Consider the following 10343-nt stretch of genomic DNA (forward strand, 5'->3'; position numbering starts at 1 on the left):
TACAACACTAAACACTCATTTCTCATCTAAACCAGGTAGAAAAAAGGAGGTGATTATTCAGAATTTCATATTACAGAGAAAAAATTGTGAAAATTCCGTCCTAGCCTTTGCCTCTTCTTATGAGTAAATGAGGCACAACATGTACAAAGATCAAAATATGTAGGAGGGTCTCAATGCATCTTTAGAGAGAAAATTTTACAAACAAGAAAGCTATAAGGTAACAAATTAACAATCAATCTCCCTTGGTGGGAGGTCGCACACATGAACAAAATGGTAGCTTTTTCTTCTTTTGGTTGTTGCTTCTCGTCCCACCATAAAGATAATCTCGCAAAAGCACTCTTGGACTTCGATCACTGCTTTTCGTTTTCTCTTTGCTTTCTTTTCCATCACCAAGTTTCAGCAGTAGAAACTGTAACCTTTGCACCTCCAAATGCAGTTGTCCTATCTTTTCTGATTCTCTCCTTGCTTGATCCGAGACTCTCCTTCTGCTGACACTTCCACTTTCATTTGACTCTCCTGCACTCTTCCCGACAGATGACAAGGTACCCTCTTCCACATTCTTCATCAACTTCTTGTTGGTGTCAAACAACTTTGTGATGGTTTCCTGGGATGCTTCAAGTTGCCCTTTTACTCCATCAAACTCAACACCTTTTCCTTTTGTGTTCTTCTCATTAACCTCTACCTTCTTCATCAAATCTTGTACGGTGATTTGAAGGTTTGTTAACTTCTGTGCATCAGAATCAAGTCTCTCTAAAATCTTTGTTTGGTTCCCTTCATCCCGTGGCAGTGTCAATCTTCTCGAGATCTCTAACTTGTCCACACTCAACTCTTTTTCCACCAAGGAATCTTTTGAAGGGTATTTATTTTTGGGTTCCTTGGTTGTTCCTCTTTGATGATTGCCTCCAACTTCAGAAGCCATCCTTTGTGTCTTTTCAACTTGCTTTCCAACAGCGCCATCCTTATCTTCTGTTTCCCACAACCCAAGCATCTGATCATCAGCCTCAAGAATTTCTCTCCTCCTACTTATCCCATATGATGAACATTCAGATATTTGATCTAGCATGATGTCTTTAGGCAAAACTTCAATCTCTGTAACCGGGGTCTTTCCTTGGTCTTGAGTAACATGCTTGCTTGCTTGAATATTCTCTCCATGCCGGGTATTTCCAGATTTTAACTCTTGTATCTCTCTAGTTTGATTCTTCAGTTTGAAACTTTCATTTAACTGCTTTACTACCATTGCAATAGCATTGATCCTTCTCTGCATATCTTGGAAGCCAGGGAGTGCCTCTGGTGCCATAACTGTCTTATCTTGGTCTGCTTGTTGACCATCTTCAGTGAATTCATTACCCACCAATACTTTAGCCTGAAAATGATGATTGTAACAAAATTATATCAATAAAATAAATGAAATAATAGTTCGTTCCAGTTTGAGAAGAAATTCATTTCACATGATTACGCAATCACCAAGCAAAAGCAATGATCTGGCACCGACCCAAAAAAAGCAGCTTATCTTTCTACAATGTTCTCTAGCATTGAATACTATAAAGCAAATTTTTGCATGAAGAATTCATGGAGAAAAAGACTAGTTTATTTTACTTAATAGATTTAAAAAGTAGTTACAAAACCAGACGCCATTCCACCCAATTTCATGAGATAAAAGGTATTACGAAGTCATATTTGTGCATCCAAGAAAGTAAAGACAGCGATACTTCATAATTTGGTTGAAATTTGGAATCTAGCTCAAGAATCCATTAAAGTGCCTCAAAGCTCATAGAGTGAAAGAAGAATGAGTATCTAACCCACCCCCGAAACTGTCAAATTATGGCCCAAGGGAATCACTCAGACAAGCTATAATAATGTTGCGACCAAATACTAAAATGATATTTCAATACCTTTGTTTCTTCACAGTCATCAGGTTTTGCATGTGCAAGAGTCTGCATCTCCAGAGCTGTTATACTGTCATTCAAAGCACTGACAGCAGGGCCATAAGCAGCTAATTGACCAGATAGTCTTCCATTTTCGATTTCCAGCTTGCTAACTCTTTCTTTCAGATGTTCGCTTTCCATGTCTTTGGAGTAGTTTCTGTGTTCAAGATTCTCACAAGCATCAGCTAGCTCAGAGACCTTTCCTTCAAATAATGTTCCATTGACAGCAGAAATCTGCAGCTCAGCAAAGAGTGTTGAAGCCTGAGTTTCCCATTGTTCAATCTCATTTCTTCCCTCAAGTACTTCATAACTTAGCTTATTTTCCCTCAGTTTAGTTTCTCCAAGCTCTTGACGTAGGTGCCGTATTTCAGACTCCAACTTCTGGTTCACTTCACACAGGCAAATTACCTCTTCATCTTGACGGTCCTTGTCTGAGGACAATTTCAAAATTTGATTAGCCTGTTCTTCGAGCGTCACCCTTGCTTCATCATACTTAATCTTCAGATCTTCCACCATTCTTTGCAATTCCGTTTTCTCAGCATGTAAAACATGAAACATCTCAGCGGCTTCCAAAAGCTCATTTTCCTTTTGATTCAACATTTCCCTTTCATCCCTAATCTGACAACTTAATTCATCATTGATAGATTGAACTAAATGCAGTTCAACATTTGACTTTATAAATGACTCTCTAAGATGTGAATTTTCCATTTCTTCATTCTCTAACTTTCCCACCATAACTTTTAATCTCTCCTTGAGGTCATTATTTGCTGAACAATGTTTATCAAGATCCTCACCTAGCTCTTTAAGTTCCAGGAGTTTTTCAAAGATAATATTCTCGTAAATAAGGGAAATATTGGACTGAGCTATTGTCTCATGGATCATGAAACACATTTCTTCTTCCAAGTTACTTTTCGCTTCACCCAGATCTAGAAAACTTCTCATCAAGGACTTCTTCTCTTCCAATATTTTGTGACTATCCTCCTGTAAATTGTTGTGATTTTTTTCCATGTCTGACAGCTTCTTCTGTAGGTTGCCTATTTCAGCTGTCATTACTTCCATTCTCTCTTCTCCTTTGCTTATTGTCAACTTCAACTCTTGGTTCTTCTCCAGTATCTTCTGAACCTCTATTTGCAATGCCAAAAACCGCTGAGACTGGATACTGAACTGCTCATCAAGGTCATCTCTTTGTGTCACTAGATTTTCTACCTTTAGTTTTAACTGCTCAAGGAATGTAATCAGAATTGAATTCTCAATGGCCAGTTTTTGGCCTTCATTGAAAATTGTGTCAAAAGATTTCTGCCTCTCCTGAAGTTTTTCATATATCTGGTTCAAAAGCATTTGATCTTCTTCAAGCATATCTTCACAGAAATGCCCACTGTTATAGTCAAGAGTCTTCAACACCTGAATCAACCCAACCCTTAGTATTTTAATTTTCTCAGACAGAGAATTCACATCAACCTGCTTTTGAACATTCTCAGTCTCCAATTTAGATATCATTCTGTCTGACATTTTGGAAGCCTCCAATAGTCTCTGACACTCAACCAGAATGGAGAAATTCTTTTTTTCCAGATCGTCAATACATTGCTGCAAGATGAAAATTTCAATTTGAGCATGTATAGTTCTGTCCAGTTCCTCCTCATAATCCTTTTTCTTGCAATTGTTATCTTCTTGTAGAATATGAATTTGTAATTCCTTCTCAGCCAATTCATCTTCATTCAATTTCAAAACTCTGGAATGCTCTTCCCTCTCAGAATATAGGGAAACTAGAAGTTCTTCTACCTTTTTAAGTGCAGACTCTCTTTCTCCTTTTAGTTCCAAATGCTTTGACTCCAATTCACTGTGCAGTTTCTCAAGATCTTTCAGTGTTTGATGAGTGATGTTCATCTGTGAAACTAAGGTTTCTTTCTCTTGAAAGATACTGGACTTCTCATGGTCAAGTGACTGGCATGTATCTTCTAACACCCTGGACTTCATCCTTAACCCTTCAAGTTCAGCATTCACATCAAATAGTGAATTTTCCAACAGGTTGCTCTTTTCTGAGAGCCTCTCCAGCTTTTCAGTTGTGGATTGTAACTGAGAAAACAAGGTGGCCTTCTCAGCAGCAAGATTGGATTTCTCAACTAGTAGACACTGACATGTTTCTTCCAACACATTTACCTTTCCTCTGACACTATCCAGCTCAGCATTCAAGTCTGAAAGGGAATTTTCTAAGACAGTATTTTTCTCCAGAATTTTCTCCATGGTTTCCAATTTTGCCAAAAGAGCTTCTTTCTCTCCTTTGTCAGCCTCACATGTTTCCTTCAGCTTTAAGTTTTCATCTTGCAGTTTTTTAACAGATGGTCCAAAGCATTGTGGATCTAAGTCAGTTGACCTGACTTCCTCCATCATGGCTTCATGTTTTTTATTCAGATCATTAAGCTCCTCTTTAAGACAGTAAATTTCTTGCTGAAGTGCGTTTCTTTCATCAATTCGCAGCTCCACCTCCTGTTCAAGTTTCTTTATTGTCTCCCTCAAATTCAAAATCTCATCCTGCAAATTTTTTATTGACAACGATGAAGAAATTTTGACCTCATTTAGGATTTTGTTTTCCTCACTGACCCTGTGTATTTCATCCTCTAAAGCCTGCTTACGTGATTCCACGTTCCCCAGTGTATCCACTTTACTGTGAAGTTCAGCAGCAAGAGATCTAAGCTCTTCCTGAGATTGAGAATGTAACTGCTGAAGAGTTTGAAAAGCGGTTTCAGCCTCAATGAAGCGCAATCTCTCCTCCTGCATGCAACCCCAAAGTCTACTCAATTCTTTCTGCTTCTCATTAAGTTCTTCACTTTGAGACCCCATTCGTTGTGCCAAAGATTGTAACTCAGACTGCAGATTGTGATTTGATGTCTCCAAGAGAAGACACTTCTTCTCAGAACTCTGTAATTTTTCTACCTCATCATCTATCTTGGAATTTAGCCTACGCACCTCCTCTTCAGCACAAGAGAGTTTATATTCCAGACCGGAAATTATCTCCAAGCATTGCTGATAACGGAGAGCAGCTTCTTCCTTTTCTTCATTAAGTTTAGTAACTTGTAGTTTCAAGGCCCCAATTTCATTTTCAGCTACAGTGGCATGCTCCTTAGTCCTTCTTGCATTTTCCTCGGCTTCGTCTAATCTCTCCTCCAACTTTGATAGTGTCTCCGAGCAATGTTTATATTGAACAATGATAGTTTCCTTTTCAGCTTCTACTCTAGCAAGGTCCTGCTTTAGGGACTCAGTTTCATTTTCTGCTCTGTTAGCTCTTTCATTAAGTTCTCCGGCTTCTGTCTGCGCAGAAGAAATATTTTCCTCTAGCTTTGCTATTTTCTCCAAGCACTCCTGATACTGAAGAAGACTATCTTCACTTTCAGCCTGTAATTTAATTTGGGTTTCCTTCAAGGCTTGAACTTCAGCTTCAGCTTTACTTGTTCGCTCATCAAGTCTTTTAGAATTCTCTTGTGCGCTAGACAATTCTAACTGGAGATTAGACAGCTTCTCTAAACACTGTTGATACTGAAGCAAGCCAGCTTCCTTTTCCTCCTCTAATTTGGCAATGGCTTTCTTCAAGGCCAAAATTTCTGTCTCAGCCTTTGTCACACGTTCAGACTCAGACGAGATGTGAGACCTAGTATTGTTGCTTCCATTGTTTAGCTCACTACTCTCCTGTGTCTCAAAAAAATTGAGCCCCCTTCTGGCATTCCTTTCTGCAAACTGTGTAAGATTTTCCTGTTCTCCAGGGATGTAGAGATCATTGAGCTGTTTCAAACCTGTTTTGTTCAAAGAAGAATCAGGTTCGCCAGAATAACCACCATTCTTTTTTATAACATGGAAGTGAGCAGAAGCCTCCTTTTGTGGTTCATCTGAATCAAGAAAGGAACGTGAAGAGTGGCGCATTTCTGGAGTGTGTGGCTCTGTATCCGGAGGAGAAACTGTAGGTAAATCATCTGTCAGCATCATAGGAACTTGATTAGGAAATGCCTCAGACATGGTCCTATGGGCATGGCGGATAACTCCAGTTGCATGATCATATCTCTCAGCCAATGCCCGATATGCCCTGTAAAACTCTTCAACCATTTTCATAAGCTCTGGCCGTTTTTTATAATACATTTCTGCTCTCCTTGCAAAAGAATCTGCATCTTCTTCAATAAGCTTAATCATTTGCTTCACCTTGGCATCCATATCTGAGCAAGAGGAAATATCCTTGTATTAAGTTCAAATGTCCTTAAAACAGAACCACCAAATGGATGATAACTTGATTAAGCAAATAAATGACACAATTGACAATAAAGTAAATAGACCTGTGTCAGCAAACTAGCACTTACAGAACATGTAACATGTCCCCAGAGACAAGAACTAATATTTTGGTAAAAAAATAAATCACATATCTTCATGCTTCAACATCTATAGCTATACATAGAAAACTATTTTGAAGAAGATATCAACAAACAAATATGATTTGAAAATATATATACCCTTGCAGATTGAGAAAAATGATTATATGCCAATGAAGTTTCAACTTTAGTGCATCACACAAGTGCCAGTAAATTTTGAAGTGAAACTGAAAACAGATTTAAACCGAGTTATGTTGTTGTGGACGATATCACCGAAGATGATATATATTTTTGTTGGCCAGTGCTTTATAAAGGTTTTAGCAGAGAGAACATCTATGGACTGTAATTTTGAAGGCCTTCTAGTCATAACAATCTCAATAAATATATAAGATATCAAAGAAATGAAAGAGATTTTCAAAAACAGAAATGAAAGAGGAATAGATTTGATTTCTACTCCATGTCAGATACATATATTTCCCCTTTATATAACAAATCAATAAATGGTTTGAGTGAGTGAAGGTGTCAAGTCATGAACAACAATAGTTAACATGTTTAATATACTTACTTCCAAAAGCTGAAGAGAGATAAAAGGAATTACCTGTCAGATTTTCCTGGAGCCATTTTGAGTTTTTGGGGCTTATGTGGCTGTCCCACCACCATGAATACATTCTCCTAGAGTTTGCATGTGACAAAGTCGCCATTGCTCCAGAAAAAGGACAGCAGAACTTTGTCTTCTGATGTTACAGGAACTTAACCCTTCAAAGTTTCGAAGAAGTAACTGCAAAGTCAAAGAAGTCCACACAGTTTCTTCTTGTGTTTTCCCTGGAACAACAAACAAAACCAAAGGAAAACAGACGTTCAGTTACAGACAAATCGAAGCCGTGTCTTTTTTCTCCTTTCAAAAATGATCTGCAACAGAACAAAAATACCTGATCAATTCCAACTCAATCAACCTCCAAACTTGAATGACCAAATAGCTCCCGACATGCCGGAATAATCACAAACTACCTGATCAAAAAACAAAATCCAATTAAAACAACAGAAGACCCAAAACTAAAATATAAGTAAAAATATATCAGAATTTGGCAAATTAACAAGAAAATGAAATATTTCAAAGCTTCAGAAGATGAATTCTCATGAATCCGTGTTCAAATTTGAACAAGAATTATGATGATCATTCGTGAGATGGCTCCCATATAACCCAAACTACCTGATCAATCAAATCCAGATGATTAAACTTAAAATTAAAGCATAGAGCAAAAAAAGAAAAAACTGAAGATCAATACAAAAGGAGAATTGAATTGAATTGAATTGAATTGTGAAGAGGCATGGGAAAGAGATCAATCCCTGAAGGAGTGAAAAACAAAAAAGCGAATAATTGAGATATGAAGCTACTCACCAAAAATGACGGTAAAAGATTGAAACTTTTATGTATTAGATTCTGATTTCCAGTGGCGGCGATGAACTAGTTCAGGCAAGGTGTGTTTTTTATTATTATTTGCTAAAAATTGTGTGTGTCACCCCATGTTGGTTGGATCTCTGTGTTTTGTGCTCACACACAACACACAATGTTGTCTGTGTGTTTGTGTTTCTCTCTCTATCTTTGTGTCTTTCTCTCTCTCTCCTGCTGGTTGCTGGTTTTAAGCAGTGTTGCCTTTCAGTTTTAGCTTTCTTTTGTGGGTTGGTGGCATACTGTCCTGTTCTGACCTCTCCAGGGATGAGAGAAATGCCAAATTGTCAAAACACAAGTAAAAACAACTAATAAAAAAATCCATCAAGTATTTTACTTTCATACCTTTCCTTCACAAAATCTTATATTATTAATTAATTAATTAATTAACAAAATCATAAAATGAAGAAGTTATTTATATGCAATTATCTCTAATTGCATAAAAAAACTATTTTCACAGTTTTAATTATGCATTCAAATAATCATTATATGAAACATGTTTTAAGAATCAAACTATTAAATTTTATTTTAATAAACTATTAGTGTATTATATTATTAACAAATTAAAATTTATTACTACAAAAGTTAATATTTATTAATTTTATGACAATAATTCACTATAGGAGACAATATAAAAATATATCAACATCAGCAAACGCATGCATCAATTGGCATGAATGATTTTACTTACTGATTTTTGAATTTTTATCCCAAATATGTACTAATAATAATAATGTGATGTGATTCATACCAAAAAAAGTATATCTACTTTAATTAATTACTTCATAATTTTTTACTTCTAAAGTCTTACTTCTTTAATTTATCTGTTTGAATACATAGAATTTTTATTTTGGCAATAAATATATATTACATCACATACATTAATACATAACTTTATCGCTATCAATAAATAAATATTTTTAATATTTAATCTTTTACTTAATTTAAAAATATTGAACTAATATATGAAAATAGAAATTTCTTGTAGTTTTACCAAAGGTTAAAAGCTAAAATATTCCTTTATTATTTAACCCTATGTATGAAATGTTAGTGGCTAGGTGGCGTTTCCTTACACATTGATGAGAACAGATTGGGCGTTAGATAATTGATTAATATTAATAATATGAAATTAATGGTTTCAACGCATTAGGTAAGTTTTTATTTTGTCTTCACTGCCCTACCTTTACCGGGTATTGTGCCATTACGGTATAACTAATTTTGTAGACTGTGACTTCACTAACATTTTCTATTTATGGATAACCTCTTCGGATTTCAGCGTTTTCTCCTTCCACATGTGCATTCACTTACACCTTAAACACCAATTATCCTTAGATTCTTATAAGAAGTTAAGTTTGCTTAATACTTTGGTTATAAAAACTAAAATAACATTTTTTTAGAAATATATATTTTTGGCAACAATCATAATTAAGATTTTGCAGAAACTGTATCGGAGATGCTCTTAATTGTCATGACTTTGGTTTTTGTTTTAATCTTTTTCAATGAAATGTGATTATTGTGTTAGAAATTTAACGGATAATAAAGTGTATTAAATTTGAAAATTTAGATGATCAAAAGTTTAAATGATAAAAGTCGTGAAACGATAATAATTAAATTGTAAATATAAAAAGTGAAAACGTTATTTGATGCAATGTTGAGATTAGGCTGAAAACATTCTTCCAAAACCTTTCTCTATTATGTTAGTGAAAGATTTCGATAATGATACTTGCATTTATTTGAGTTTAATGGCTGTCATCGCATGGATAAAACACTAATGTTTTTTATATTTTTAAGATCATTATTATAAAACATAATAAATTTAGTTTACATGATGGTATCATCAAATTTATTTGTAATTGTTACCTTAATTAGTTTTCTATTTGTACTTTTATTATAACTTTATCTCCTCATAAAAATTATATTTATTTATAAAAATTCATAATGTATATTCATTTGTGTAATTATTTTTCTTTCACATTTTTTTTACCATTGTTATTCTTATAAACACAAAAAACTAATTTTATTGATTTTAGGGTTAAATATGTTTTTGGTCCTTAACTTTCAGTAAATTTTAGAATTAGTCCATTTCGAAACTTTAGACCAATTTAGTCCTTCATTTTTCGAAATATGTAGATTTAGTCTTTTTAATCAAATTTTGTTAGGTTTATTTGATGTTTCATACGCATTTTAGGATTGTAATTGAGTTGTTTATATTGTTTGACACATTTTTGCTTTAATGTTAAGTCAAATACTAGTATGAAACGCGCTTGAAATATCAAATAAATTTAACAAAATTTTATTAAAAGGACTAAATCCATGTATTGTAAAAGATGAATGACTAAATTGGTCCAAAGTTTTGAAATTGACTAATTTCAAAATTTACTGAAAGTTAAATGACCAAAAACATATTTAACCCTTGATTTTATAATGGGTGATAAGTAAGTAGTAGTTATCTTCATGAAAAATTACTAAGTGTTTTTATTAAGTAATTATAATATTATAAAAATTAATAAATAATTATTTTTTATAATTTTACTATAAATTTTAATAATTAATAAAACAACTATTTATGCACTCTTCAAAATTTTCAGTTATATAATAGATAAGTATTTGTTTCAAATG

The 10343-nt window shown here is 34.4% G+C and overlaps 1 protein-coding gene across 2 annotated transcripts; it reads right to left on the reverse strand.

Moving 5' to 3' along the window:
• On the reverse strand, positions 1–7943 carry LOC114191027 (protein NETWORKED 1D-like). Of its 2 annotated transcripts, none has more exons than XM_028080167.2 (5): positions 7674–7943; positions 7204–7278; positions 6873–7096; positions 1893–6124; positions 1–1363 (listed from the first exon to the last, which is right to left on the reverse strand). In XM_028080167.2, exons 3-5 carry the CDS (start codon positions 6973–6975, stop codon positions 233–235), a joined length of 5466 nt encoding a protein of 1821 aa, XP_027935968.2. In that variant the 5' UTR covers positions 6976–7096; positions 7204–7278; positions 7674–7943; the 3' UTR covers positions 1–232. The 2 variants fall into 2 exon arrangements, with proteins under 2 accessions (XP_027935968.2, XP_027935967.2); XM_028080166.2 differs by having other exon boundaries at positions 7204–7282.
• Positions 7944–10343: the final 2400 nt, after the last annotated feature.

The sequence above is a fragment of the Vigna unguiculata genome, chromosome 7 (assembly GCF_037176805.1).
Source record: "Vigna unguiculata cultivar grain cowpea cultivar isolate G323 ecotype 2 chromosome 7, ASM3717680v1, whole genome shotgun sequence".
Classification (NCBI taxonomy): domain Eukaryota; kingdom Viridiplantae; phylum Streptophyta; class Magnoliopsida; order Fabales; family Fabaceae; genus Vigna; species Vigna unguiculata.